The sequence below is a fragment of the Castor canadensis genome, chromosome 7, assembly GCF_047511655.1.
Source record: "Castor canadensis chromosome 7, mCasCan1.hap1v2, whole genome shotgun sequence".
NCBI classification, from domain to species: domain Eukaryota; kingdom Metazoa; phylum Chordata; class Mammalia; order Rodentia; family Castoridae; genus Castor; species Castor canadensis.
Genome location: NC_133392.1, coordinates 130951280 through 130965122, shown reverse-complemented (window position 1 = coordinate 130965122; position 13843 = coordinate 130951280). Strand labels below are relative to the sequence as shown.

Sequence of the window (13843 nt, the reverse complement as noted above, 5' to 3'; positions counted from 1 at the left end):
CCCTTCCTTATCTCAAAATAATACTGACTTCCACTTAAAAAACAATGACAGACATTGTCCTCTACATATATGTATATCCGAGAAGGGGAATTTTCTGCTTCTGAGATGAAGCATATAGAGTATGCAGAATCATACAGAATATTACAGAAATAGAAGCCAGGCATATAAAAGGATACTAAAAATTGGGACTCTGATGACAATGGTCTTCTCAGTTTACAAATTAAATGGTAGATTTACAGCTGTATCCACCAAAAATTCTTATTCTAGAGTACTGTACACAGAAATTATAGTATACAGCAAATAAATTATAAAATAACTCATGGTATCTCTTCATCCTTTCCAGTTGTATAATTTTATTGAGCAAAAAAGTTAGGTATGCATTATTCCTAACCCAATGTCATATACAGGCTTAACCTGAACATAAGTATTCAAAAGAAAAGGTTTAAAATCTCAATAGCCTCTGTATATTATTGCATCAGCATATTACACTACTAAGCATCATTAAAGAAATCTGGTCAGTGGAAGATCAAAGTTTATAAAATAGCCTAATATTCGTAAACAGGGTAAAATGACTCCTCCCACCATACTAAGCAGAAATCACCATTAAGTCAAATTAGTTCTAGAGTAGTTTTCTTTTGTTGTTGTTGTTTTTACTGTTGTGCTGGGTAGAAGTACACTATGGCATTTACAAAGGTTCTTACAATATATCAAATATATCATACTTGAATTCATCCCCTCCATCATTCTCCTTTATCCCTTCCTCCCCACTCTAGAGCAGTTTTGAGATTAAAGTATGATAGTTAAGTTCTTTTCAGAGCTATACAGGCGTCCCTTGTTTCAGAGGGTTGAGAGGGTAACCTCAAGCTAAGTAGAAAAGCAATTTCTTCATCTACTTCCATTATAAAATAGAAATTGATGAACTGGGAATATGGCTCAAATAGTAGAGCACCTGCCTAGCAAGCTTGAGGCCGAGTTCAAACCCCAGTACCACCAAAAAAAAAAAAAAAAAATTATGAAAAATACATTCTCATGGAAAGAAATGCCATGTGGCATAAAGTTTTCTTAAATTCCTTTAAGCAAAAATACCTTCTCACTCCATCAAATTACACTCCTTGACAAAACAACCGCAGCCTCACTTGCTGAGAATTAAAGTACATAAAAACTAAAACAGCAACTTCACTATTCATTTTTCTTTTGTGGCATTCTAGAAAACCAGAATCTCTCTCAAGCCTAAGGATTTTCTTGGCTTCAACTCATGGCTCTAGCAATTTTGTACCCCTCCCCTCTCTCCTCCTGCCATCCACAGCAGGACAGTTCTAAGTCTCATCATTTACTCTGATCCAGCCTCAGTGACCTCCTCAACGTTCCTCAAACACACAGGGAAGCCTCTTGCCTTGGCACTTCCTGGATTCTCTCTTCCTAGAATGCTCATCTCCACATATCCAATACATGGTTCATTCCATCACTTCTTCAACTATTCATTAAAATGTCACCTTTTCAGTGAAGCTTTCCATGGCTACCCTGTTTAAAATAATATACACCCCTAAATTTTCTATTCAACCTTCTTCATTTTAATTTCTTAGCCTTATCACTGTCTAGCAGACAGTTCTACTTATTTTAACAGTCCCTCTACCACCACGTATATTCCATGACTATAGGATTTTTACCTATTATCTTAGAATAGTGTCTGACCATGTATTAGGTGCTCCTATGCTACACAAATAAATAATGCAGTTGACTGCAACACCACCTGTAGATGCTGCCAGTAACATTTCATATTCTAATCTAAGTGATTTCAATTAACAGATTAAGTTTAGGTTGTTTTTTAAACTGTGCTCTTTAATCCCTCAAAGGGCACTATAAGCAGAAAAGTCTCATATTTATCTACTTTATCCATTTAACTTTTCATATAAGATTTGATTTCTGGGAAGGATTTAGTGACTTCAAAAATCTGAAACCACTGATTGTATGCATCTTAATTCCTACTTCTTATATTTCACTTGTTTTATTTACTCTCAGTGAGGGTAATCTTGATATGTTTGTACCATTCTTCAGAAATAAGTTAAAATTAGTATCTTTATGTTACTTAATAATCTGCTTAAAAGGGAATCAAAATCTATTCTTTTCTTAATTAAAACAAATAGAAAACAGATTAGCCTTTCTGAGAAAATTATGGTATTTCATGTATAAGAATTATGCCCTAAATTCACTTGGTTCACTAAATGGAGATGAAGAGCAGATCCAAATCCGATAACCAAAAAAAATTTCTTTAAGCAAAAATACCTTCTCACTCCATCAAATTACACTCCTTGACAAAACAAACTGCATTATTTTTTTCATAGCAAAGATGATTTGTTGTACTTCATGGGGGAAATGTAAGAGTGACATTATTTCACAGTAAAACTATTTTAACTACACAAACTGCCATTATTTTATTCTGATCCTCACCATGAAATTCACTGGAATATAACTTGACCAGCATAACATTTTAAATATTAAATAGTCCAGTAAAGAATTTAAAAAGAGAGTCCAAACCCCAATACCACCAAAAAAAGAGAGAAAGGAGAGCAAGAGAGAAAGCGCGCACTCACTCACCTTAATGAAGTTACAGATGGACAAGCCTGTCCATACAAACCCATCTGGCCACAAAGAGAATCTAAAAAGTAAAGAAGAGTTAGTTATTAGATGCTCTGAACTAAATTAAACTATAATTCTAATTAAAACACTTAAAAAAAAAAAAAGAAACAGAAGGTTAAAAAAAAATCACCATTATCAGAACACAAACTCATATGAATGAAAAATGCTACTGAATAATAGGAGGAATTACACTGAGAAGAAACACATACCAGTAAGCATTAGAGAAACAGTAACTGCGACACCGAAAGAAGCTAAGACCTCGTAAAATATGACAAGTGGTTATTATAGTATAGAGTGTGTCCCAACTGTTTCATAGACTCCTGGGTATTCCTGAGAGGTACCTAAAACCTACCAAGTATTAAGCATGCATGCACCACATTGTCTTCATACACATCCCCATACACGCAACTACTTCTCAATGAGAACAGCAGACTTCACGTGTGTACACCTTCATCTGAAACAGTTCCATTGCTTTAGAAAGAAAGAGTTGAGAGTAGCACTGGAACAGAAGGAACTCTGAGTAAGTTCCAGGTTCAAATTCTATGACACTAAGACCTTGAAAAACTTATATAACCTCACTGAACCTCAGATTTTTCATCTGGAACTTAGGGACAATGCCACCTATATAACCTTATTAATCTCTGCCAGTTTGTTAGAATGAAATAATAAAATGGACAAATGTGAAAGTATCTATTAGCATTACTAGGTAGCACAGGCAATGTGTTGATATTTTCACCAAGCACAAGGAAAATCTACAAATGCCTATAGGTAATATGAGTAAGTTGGAATAGGTGTAAGTATATGCACATACATATACTGCACAAGTGGTAGAGATGGTAAGCAACTAAACAGAACATGCTCAGTCTGAATGGATCAGTTGTTACTCCCAGTTCTAACCAAATGTTACTAGACAGGAGTATTTTAGGTCTAGTACTGTAAGGGCTTCAAAAGAAGAAATCCAAAATTTTATTTGAAATATCTTGATTTGTATTTTTCTAAATACTATTGCTCAAACAAAACAACAGATTTTGTTCTAAGTTTACAACCTGTGATTCACAAGCTGAATGAATTCCTAGCAATTAAATCTTCCTGCATACACTGAAGAGACAAGACACTTCTATTTCTGTAAGAATGACAAAAAGGGTGGCTTGATCACCATATCCAACAAAATTAATTAAGATGTTGGATAAAATATTTTAAAACCTTTATGCAGGAATCAAAAACTTGACAGGAAATAAGGAATGCTCAGATACCAAAAACTAAGTGAAAAGAGGGAAACTAGAGGTATGCAGGAATACTAAATAGAGCCTTTTTTCACCTCACGGCATTTTGCTGATGCAGAGTACTAAAAATAGCCTTTCTTCCCTTTAGGGCATTTTGGTGAACCCTACGAATTCCAACTTGCAATCCTAAAACCTCTTAGGGCTCATGGTATAAAAAGCAAAATTCAAATCTTACCCAAGAGAACTAACAGGAAAACTGCTTTTTTAACCTTCGCATGAAGTGCTGGTGAAAGAATGGGGCTATTTATTATAACAGTGCAGTTGTGTCTCCCCTATTGGTTTATAATAACAAATTGACCCTCCTCTAGGGTTATGGTTTTAAGTTTCTTTTTTTTTTCTTTTATTATTCACATGTGCATACAAGGATTGTTCAATTCTCCCCACTGCCCCCACCCCCTCCCTTACCACCCACTCCGCCCCCCCCCCCGCAAATACCCAGCAGAAACTATTTTGCCCTTATTTCTAATTTTGTTGTAGAGAGAGTATAAGCAATAATAGGAAGGAACAAGAGTTTTTGCTGGTTGAGATAAGGATAGCTATACAGGGCATTGACTCACATTGATTTCCTGTGCGTGGGTGTTACCTTCTAGGTTAATTCTTTTTGATCTAACCTTTTCTCTAGTACCTGTTCCCCTTTTCCTATTGGCCTCAGTTGCTTTAAGGTATCTGCTTTAGTTTCTCTGCGTTAAGAGCAACAAATGCTAGCTAGTTTTTTAGGTGTCTTACCTATCCTCATCCCTCCCTTGTGTGCTCTCGCTTTTATCACGTGCTCATAGTCCAATCATCTTGTTGTGTTTGCCCTTGATCTAATGTCCACATATGAGGGAGAACATACGATTTTTGGTTTTTTGAGCCAGGCTAACCTCACTCAGAATGATGTTCTCCAATTCCATCCATTTACCAGCGAATGATAACATTTCGTTCTTCTTCATGGCTGCATAAAATTCCATTGTGTATAGATACCACATTTTCTTAATCCATTCGTCAGTGCTGGGGCATCTTGGCTGTTTCCATAACTTGGCTATTGTGAATAGTTCCGCAATAAACATGGATGTGCAGGTGCCGCTGGAGTAACAGTCTTTTGGGTATATCCCCAAGAGTGGTATTGCTGGATCAAATGGTAGATCGATGTCCAGCTATTTAAGTAGCCTCCAAATTTTTTTCCAGAGTGGTTGTACTAGTCTACATTCCCACCAACAGTGTAAGAGGGTTCCTTTTTCCCCGCATCCTCGCCAACACCTGTTGGTGGTGGTGTTGCTGATGATGGCTATTCTAACAGGGGTGAGGTGAAATCTTAGCGTGGTTTTAATTTGCATTTCCTTTATTGCTAGAGATGGTGAGCATTTTTTCATGTGTTTTCTGGCCATTTGAATTTCTTCTTTTGAGAAAGTTCTGTTTAGTTCACATGCCCATTTCTTTATTGGTTCATTAGTTTTGGGAGAATTTAGTTTTTTAAGTTCCCTGTATATTCTGGTTATCAGTCCTTTGTCTGATGTATAGTTGGCAAATATTTTCTCCCACTCTGTGGGTGTTCTCTTCAGTTTAGAGACCATTTCTTTTGATGAACAGAAGCTTTTTAGCTTTATGAGGTCCCATTTATCTATGCTATCTCTTAGTTGCTGTGCTGCTGGGGTTTCATTGAGAAAATTCTTACCTATACCTACTAACTCCAGAGTATTTCCTACTCTTTCTTGTATCAACTTAAGAGTTTGGGGTCTGATATTAAGATCCTTGATCCATTTTGAGTTAATGTTGGTATAGGGTGATATACATGGATCTAGTTTCAGTTTTTTGCAGACTGCTAACCAGTTTTCCCAGCAGTTTTTGTTGAAGAGGCTGCTATTTCTCCATCGTATATTTTTAGCTCCTTTGTCAAAGATAAGTTGCTTATAGTTGTGTGGCTTCATATCTGGATCCTCTATTCTGTTCCACTGGTCTTCATGTCTGTTTTTGTGCCAGTACCATGCTGTTTTTATTGTTATTGCTTTGTAATATAGTTTGAAGTCAGGTATTGTGATACCTCCTGCATAGTTCTTTTGACTGAGTATTGCCTTGGCTATTCGTGGCCTCTTGTGTTTCCATATAAATTTCACAGTAGATTTTTCAATCTCTTTAATGAATGTCATTGGAATTTTGATGGGAATTGCATTAAACATGTAGATTACTTTGGGGAGTATCGACATTTTTACTATGTTGATTCTACCAATCCATGAGCATGGGAGATCTCTCCACTTTCTATAGGCTTCCTCAATCTCTTTCTTCAGAAGTGTATAGTTTTCCTTGTAGAGGTCTTTCACATCTTTTGTTAGGTTTACACCTAGGTATTTGATTTTGTTTGAGGCTATTGTAAATGGAATTGTTTTCATACATTCTTTTTCCATTTGCTCATTGTTAGTGTATAGAAATGCTAATGATTTTTCTATGTTGATTTTATATCCTGCTACCTTGCTATAGCTATTGATGATGTCTAGAAGCTTCTGAGTAGAGTTTTTTGGGTCTTTAAGGTATAGGATCATGTCGTCTGCAAATAGGGATATTTTGACAGTTTCTTTACCTATTTGTATTCCTTTTATTCCTTCTTCTTGCCTAATTGCTCTGGCTAGGAATTCCAGTACTATGTTGAATAGGAGTGGAGATAGTGGGCATCCTTGTCTGGTTCCTGATTTTAGAGGGAATGGTTTTAATTTTTCTCCGTTAAGTATAATGCTGGCTGTAGGTTTGTCATATATAGCTTTTATAATGTTGAGGAACTTTCCTTCTATTCCTAGTTTTCTTAGAGCTTTTATCATGAAATGATGTTGGATCTTATCAAAGGCTTTTTCTGCATCTATTGAGATGATCAAGTGGTTTTTGTCTTTGCTTCTGTTAATGTGGTTTATTACGTTTATTGATTTTCGTATGTTGAACCACCCCTGCATCCCTGGGATGAAGCCTACTTGGTCGTGGTGAATAATCTTTTTGATGTGTTGCTGAATTCGGTTTGCCATTATTTTGTTGAGGATTTTTGCATCAATGTTCATTAAGGAGATTGGCCTATAGTTCTCCTTTTTGGAGGTGTCTTTGCCTGGTTTTGGGATAAGTGTAATACTGGCTTCATAAAATGTGTTTTGCAGTTTTCCTTCCCTTTCTATTTCGTGGAACAGTTTAAGGAGGGTTGGTATCAGTTCTTCTTTAAAGGTCTGATAGAATTCAGCAGAGAATCCATCAGGTCCTGGACTTTTCTTTTTGGGGAGACTCTTGATTGCTGCTTCAATTTCATTTTGTGTTATGGGTCTATTCAGGTGATTAATTTCCTCTTGGTTCAGTTTTGGATGATCATATGTATCTAGAAATCTGTCCATTTCTTTTAGATTTTCAAATTTATTTGAATATAGGTTCTCAAAGTAGTCTCTGATGATTTCCTGGACTTCCATGGTGTTTGTTGTTATCTCCCCTTTTGCATTCCTAATTCTACTAATTTGGGTTTTTTCTCTCCTCATTTTAGTCAGGTTTGCCAGGGGTCTATCGATCTTGTTTATTTTTTCAAAGAACCAACTTTTTGTTTCATTAATTCTTTGTATGGTTTTTTTGGTTTCTATTTCGTTGATTTCAGCTCTTATTTTTATTATTTCTCTCCTTCTATTTGTTTTGGGATTTGCTTGTTCTTGTTTTTCTAGGAGTTTGAGATGTATCATTAGGTCATTGATTTGGGATCTTTCAATCTTTTTAATACATGCACTCATGGCTATAAACTTTCCTCTCAAGACTGCCTTAGCTGTGTCCCATAGGTTCCGGTAGGTTGTGTTTTCATTTTCATTGACTTCCAGGAACTTTTTAATTTCCTCTTTTATTGCATCGATGATCCACTCTTCATTAAGTAATGAGTTATTTAGTTTCCAGCTGTTTGCATGTTTTTTGTCTTTACTTTTGTTGTTGAGTTCTACTTTTACTGCATTGTGGTCAGATAGTATGCACGGTATTATTTCTATTTTCTTATATTTGCTGAGGCTTGCTTTGTGCCCTAGGATATGATCTATTTTGGAGAAGGTTCCATGGGCTGCTGAGAAGAATGTATATTGTGTAGAGGTTGGATGAAATGTTCTGTAGACATCTACTAGGTCCACTTGATCTATTGCATATTTTAGATCTTGGATTTCTTTATTGACTTTTTGTTTGGATGACCTATCTATTGATGATAATTGAGTGTTAAAGTCTCCCACAACCACTGTGTTGGCGTTTATATATGCTTTTAGGTCTTTCAGGGTATGTTTGATGAAATTGAGTGCGTTGACATTGGGTGCGTACAGATTGATGATTATTATTTCCTTTTGGTCTATTTCCCCTTTTATTAGTATGGAATGTCCTTCTTTATCTCGTTTGATCAATGTAGGTTTGAAGTCTACTTTGTCAGAGATAAGTATTGCTACTCCTGCTTGTTTTCGGGGGCCGTTGGCTTGGTAAATCTTCTTCCAGCCTTTCATCCTAAGCATATGCTTATTTCTGTCGGTGAGATGAATCTCCTGTAAGCAACAAATTGTTGGATCTTCTTTTTTAATCCATTTTGTCAAACGGTGTCTTTTGATGGGTGAATTAAGTCCATTAACATTAAGCGTTAGTACTGATAGGTATGTGGTGATTCCTGCCATTTAGTTGTCTTAGTTATTTGAAGGTTTGATTGTGTGTACCTAACTTGATGTTACTCTCTACTGTCTTGCTTTTTCTTATCCTGTGGTTTCATGCTGCCTGCCTTTTCATGGTTAAGTTGGGTGTCACTTTCTGTGTGCAGGATCCCTTGCAGAATCTTTTGTAATGGTGGCTTTGTGGTCACATATTGTTTTAGTTTCTGCTTATCATGGAAGACTTTTATTGCTCCATCTATTTTGAATGATAGCTTTGCTGGCTAGAGTATCCTGGGGTTGAAGTTATTTTCATTCAGTGCCCGGAAGATCTCACCCCACGCTCTTCTTGCTTTTAATGTTTCTGTTGAGAAGTCTGCTGTGATTGTGATGGGTTTACCTTTGTATGTTACTTGTTTTTTCTCTCTTACAGCCTTCAATATTCTTTCCTTAGTTTCTGAACTTGTTGTTTTAATGATGATATGTCGTGGAATAGTTCTATTTTGATCTGGTCTGTTTGGTGTCCTGGAGGCCTCTTGCATTTGTATGGGAATATCTTTCTCTAGATTTGGGAAATTTTCCGTTATTATTTTGTTGAATATATTACACATTCCCTTCGCTTGCACCTCTTCTCCTTCTTCGATGCCCATGATTCTCAAGTTTGGTCTTTTGATGGAGTCAGTGAGTTCTTGCATTTTCTTTTCACAGGTCTTGAGTTGTTTAATTAATAGTTCTTCAGTTTTTCCTTTAATTACCATTTCATCTTCAAGTTCTGAGATTCTGTCTTCTGTTTGTTCTATTCTGCTGGATTGGCCTTCCGTTTTGTTTTGCAGTTCTGTTTCGTTCTTTTTTCTGAGGTTTTCCATATCCTGGCAGTTTTCTTCTTTATTGTTGTCTATTTTTGTCCTGAGTTCATTTATCCATTTATTGTGTTCTCTCTTTCACTTTGGTGTTTATACAGTGCTTTTTTTTTTTTCATTTTTCTTTTATTATTCATATGTGCATACAAGGATTGGTTCATTTCTCCCCCCTACCCCCACCCCCTCTCTTACCACCCACTCCACCCCCTCCCGCTCCCCCCACCTCAATACCCAGCAGAAACTATTTTGCCCTTATCTCTAATTTTGTTGTAGAGAGAGTATAAGCAATAATAGGAAGGAACAAGGGGTTTTGCTGGTTGAGATAAGGATAGCTATACAGGGCATTGACTCACACTGATTTCCTGTGCGTGGGTGTTACCTTCTAGGTTAATTCTTTTTGATCTAACCTTTTCTCTAGTTCCTGGTCCCCTTTTCCTATTGGCCTCAGTTGCTTTAAGGTATCTGCTTTAGTTTCTCTGCATTAAGGGCAACAAATGCTAGCTAGTTTTTTAGGTGTCTTACCTATCCTCACCCCTCCCTTGTGTGCTCTCGCTTTTATCATGTGCTCATAGTCCAATCCCCTTGTTGTGTTTGCCCTTGATCTAATGTCCACATATGAGGGAGAACATACGATTTTTGGTCTTTTGGGCCAGGCTAACCTCACTCAGAATGATGTTCTCCAATTCCATCCATTTACCAGCGAATGATAACATTTCGTTCTTCTTCATGGCTGCATAAAATTCCATTGTGTATAGATACCACATTTTCTTAATCCATTCGTCAGTGCTGGGGCATCTTGGCTGTTTCCATAACTTGGCTGTTTCCATAACTTGGCTATTGTGAATAGTGCCGCAATAAACATGGATGTGCAGGTGCCTCTGGAGTAACAGTCTTTTGGGTATATCCCCAAGAGTGTATACAGTGCTTCTATGGTTTCCTTTATTTCCTCTTTTGCTTTTTCAAATTCTCTATTTTTATTGTCTTGGAATTTCTTGAGTGTCTCCTGTACATTTTGGTTGACCCTATCCAGTATCATCTCTATAAAATTCTCATTGAGTACTTGTCGTATGTCTTCTTTTAAATTATTCTTGTGGGCTTCATTGGGTCCTTTGGCATAGTTTATCTTCATTTTGTTGGAGTCTGGATCTGAGTTTCTGTTCTCTTCATTCCCCTCTGGTTCCTGTACTAATTTTTTGCTGTGGGGAAACTGGTTTCCCTGTTTTTTCTGTCTTCCCGTCATTGTCCTTGGTGTTGTTACTGTCCCTGTACTGTGTGTAATTAAGTATTTTCTAGCTCGTAATAATAACAATAGTAATGTTTAGAATGGAAGAGTGAGCTGAGATGGAAAGCAAGAAGTTAAAGAAAAGGGGAAAACAAATATACAGACAAGAGGGAGAAAGCAGAACAAGGTATCAGACAAGAGAGTTTCAAAGGTATAAACAGGGAGTGTTAGTGTACTAATTGACAGTAAGCTGAACAGACATTAGAGAGACAGAGAGAGGATTGAAAATCAAAGATAAAAAAATAAAAAATAAGTAAATGGAAGTAATATCTATATATAAAAATGAATTAAAATAAAATGGAAAATAGAAAATTAAAAAAAAAAACAAAAAACCAAAAAACTTCCAAGTTTATATGCAATGCAGTTTCAGTCTTAATAATTTGGGTATCCGTCTCAATCTCCAGTCCTGGAGTTGGTGCCTCAGATGTTGTTCTGTAGTTGTCTCATCAAAGGGTATGCATAAAGTAGAACAAAACTACACACTCACATACACACACACACACAAAAAAAAAAAAAAAAAGCCCCACCAAGTGTCCCCAATTCAGATGCAATACAGTTTCAGTAAGTTTTTCGGCTTGCAGGTGTAATTCGGTTGTTCTCTCATCAAAGGTAGGGAGAAAAAGAAAAAAAAGCGTCTGGAGACAGTTCTGAGAGTGGTATCTGCAACTGTGGCTTGCCTGCCTGCTGCTCTCAGCCTGTAGCTGGCGGCGTTATTTATGCAGATCTCTGGGGTGAGGTAGCACTCACCTGGTCCCACAGGCTTTGTTTGCTCAGAGTTCTCCTGTGCGGGAGCCTCTGCTACAGGCTTTCCCCTTTCCAAGCACTGGGAAAGGTGACACTGCCTGGCGTTGTCAGGCCTGCGTGTTTATTTACAGTTCATGTGGGAGCCCCTCTCCTCTGAAGTTTTCCTCCCACTGCCACTTTCAGCAGCTTTCCTGCTCCTGCTTACTGGGCGGTGCTGCTGCTCCTGCCGGCCGTCATGTTTGTTTACAGTTCACGTGGGAAGTGGGTCTTCCCTCCTCTCACAAGCGTCCCCGCTCCTGGTTGCTGGGCGTGCACCCCGCTCCTGCCAGAGGCTCTCCAGCCCGTCCGGCTTGTTTATTTACAGACCCGGGAAGGATTCCCTTCCCCCAATCTTCAGCGCTCAGGGCGCCCCACCCTCTTTCCAGTGTGTCTTAACTGTTCTTATTGCTTATTACTCAGTTTCTCTTTTTTTCCCAGGTGGAGGTCAGTCTGTCCAGGGGGCTATGCTGCTCTGGCCCAGGCTTCTCTGTGGGGCTACCGTGGTACCGCGAAGCTCACCTGGTCCGCGTCTTCCCAAGCCGTATGGGCGCCGGCCACTGGCGGCCCCAGGGGCCCTCCTCGGTTCTCCGTTTAACGTGAAGTGGAGATTCTCTGCACCGGCTGGAGATGTGGAGGGGTCAAAGTTATGCCTTTTCTCGGTGATTATGCCCGCAAAGTGTGTCTCCAGCGTCTCTCCAAGATTTCACTATAGGAGGGTCGCTTTCTGCTTCCTACCTCTAGCCGCCATCTTGGAATCTTGGTTTTAAGTTTCTTAACTAGGATTTTGTTTAGGGTGGCTAATAGGATGGTACTACAACACACACTATCTTGACAGAAGCAACTGTAAATTTTCTCTAAAGAAATTCACCTCTGATAAAGGTCTGGAAAAATTCCCACAAGGTTCCAAAATAAATCAATGTGAATGAATGAATTCACAATTAAAACTCACAAAACCCAGAAAGAAACAGACCACCCATAGCAAGATACGACAGAAACATCAGTTAACATAATCAAAACCAGAAAGAATTCAGATACAGGAATTACCAGACACCTTCCTCTACTGTTTTACTTTATGGGTGATTTACCTAGTACTATATTTCAAATGTCAATATGCAGATGAAATCTCTTATCTTCATCTCCAGCAGGGGTGAATCATCTCCAAATGTATGTATCTAACATTCCTTCCTTGAAATAACAAATTTTCATGTCTAAAACTGAACTCATCGTCTTTCCTTAATATAGTTCCTATCTTAATAAAATGGCATAGCTTTTATATTTAAGAATGGTTTTCAGGTTTCTAAATTAACTCTTTCCCTTCATTAGAGCAGAATGCTTCTTTCCAACCCTTGGTTTCTATGAAGAACAACCTCTATAAACTCTCCTGGCCTCTTTGCCTACTCTTCTCCAAAAAAGTAACTTGTAGGTAGGTAGGTAGAACTAACTTAAAAAAACCTGAACATCAAGGATTTAGTCTCTCTTCCCTCTCCATCCAGACTCTATTAAGACAGTGATCTGGGTTTATTTGCTCTGCTGACCCAAACATCCTCTGGGGAAGGCTATTCCTTGGGCAGGTAAGGATGAGAGGCTGTGGACAGTTAACTTTAAGAGTTAAGTCTTAACTTGAGCTCTTAGCTTAAGAGGTAGAATGCCTGCCTAGAAAGCTCAAGGCCAAGTTCAAACGCCAATATCACACACACACACACACACACACACACACACACACACACAAAAAGAGCTCTTAAATCTAAATCATATTCTAGAACATCAGTTTTATCAAAAGCGGGGTGGGGGGAGATAGAGCCCAGAGGCAGAGCACTTGCCTAGCATGCACGTTATGATTTCCTCTACACAAAATGTCCAGAATAGCCAAATCCATAGAAATGGAAAGTAGATTAGTTGTTGCCAGGAAATTGGGAAGGGGGGATAGGGTGGAGGAACAGATGAAGAGTGGCTGCTAAAAAATTTCTTTTAGGAATAATGAAAATATTCTGATCATAATAATAGTTATACAATCTTGTGAATATACTAAAAACTACCATATGAAGAATTTTATGTTATGTGACTTTTACCTGATTAAAAAAACTTTTAACTTTTGCCTGGCACCAGTGGCTCATACCTATCATCCTAGCTACTCGGGAGGCTGAGATCAGGAGGATCGAGGTTCCTGGAAAAAGTTTGTGAGATCTTATCTCAAGAAGCTGGGCATGGTAGTGCATGCCTGACATCCCAGCTACTGTAAAAAGCAAAATAAATAGGAGGACTGCAGTCCAGGCTGGCTCAGACAAAAAGCAAGACCCTGGTCTCAAAACTAAACAGAGCAAAATGGGATGGAATCATGGCTCAAGCAGTACATTGCCTGCCTAGCAAGTGCAAGGCCCTGAACTCAAACCCCAGTACTGCCAA

At 38.1% G+C, this 13843-nt stretch overlaps 1 protein-coding gene across 4 annotated transcripts in view; it reads right to left on the bottom strand.

The window, feature by feature from the left end:
• Positions 1 to 13843, bottom strand: part of Foxj3 (forkhead box J3) — a 128058-nt gene that overhangs the window by 96766 nt on the left and 17449 nt on the right. For 3 of the 4 annotated variants that reach the window (XM_074080431.1, XM_074080435.1, XM_074080433.1), the window contains exon 2: positions 2596 to 2656. In XM_074080431.1, the coding sequence (XP_073936532.1) occupies positions 2596 to 2639 (44 nt within the window). In that variant the 5' untranslated portion in view covers positions 2640 to 2656. Of the gene's footprint in view, positions 1 to 2595; positions 2657 to 11959; positions 12062 to 13843 lie in introns of all 4 variants that reach the window. The other variant, XM_074080432.1, reaches the window with a different exon arrangement.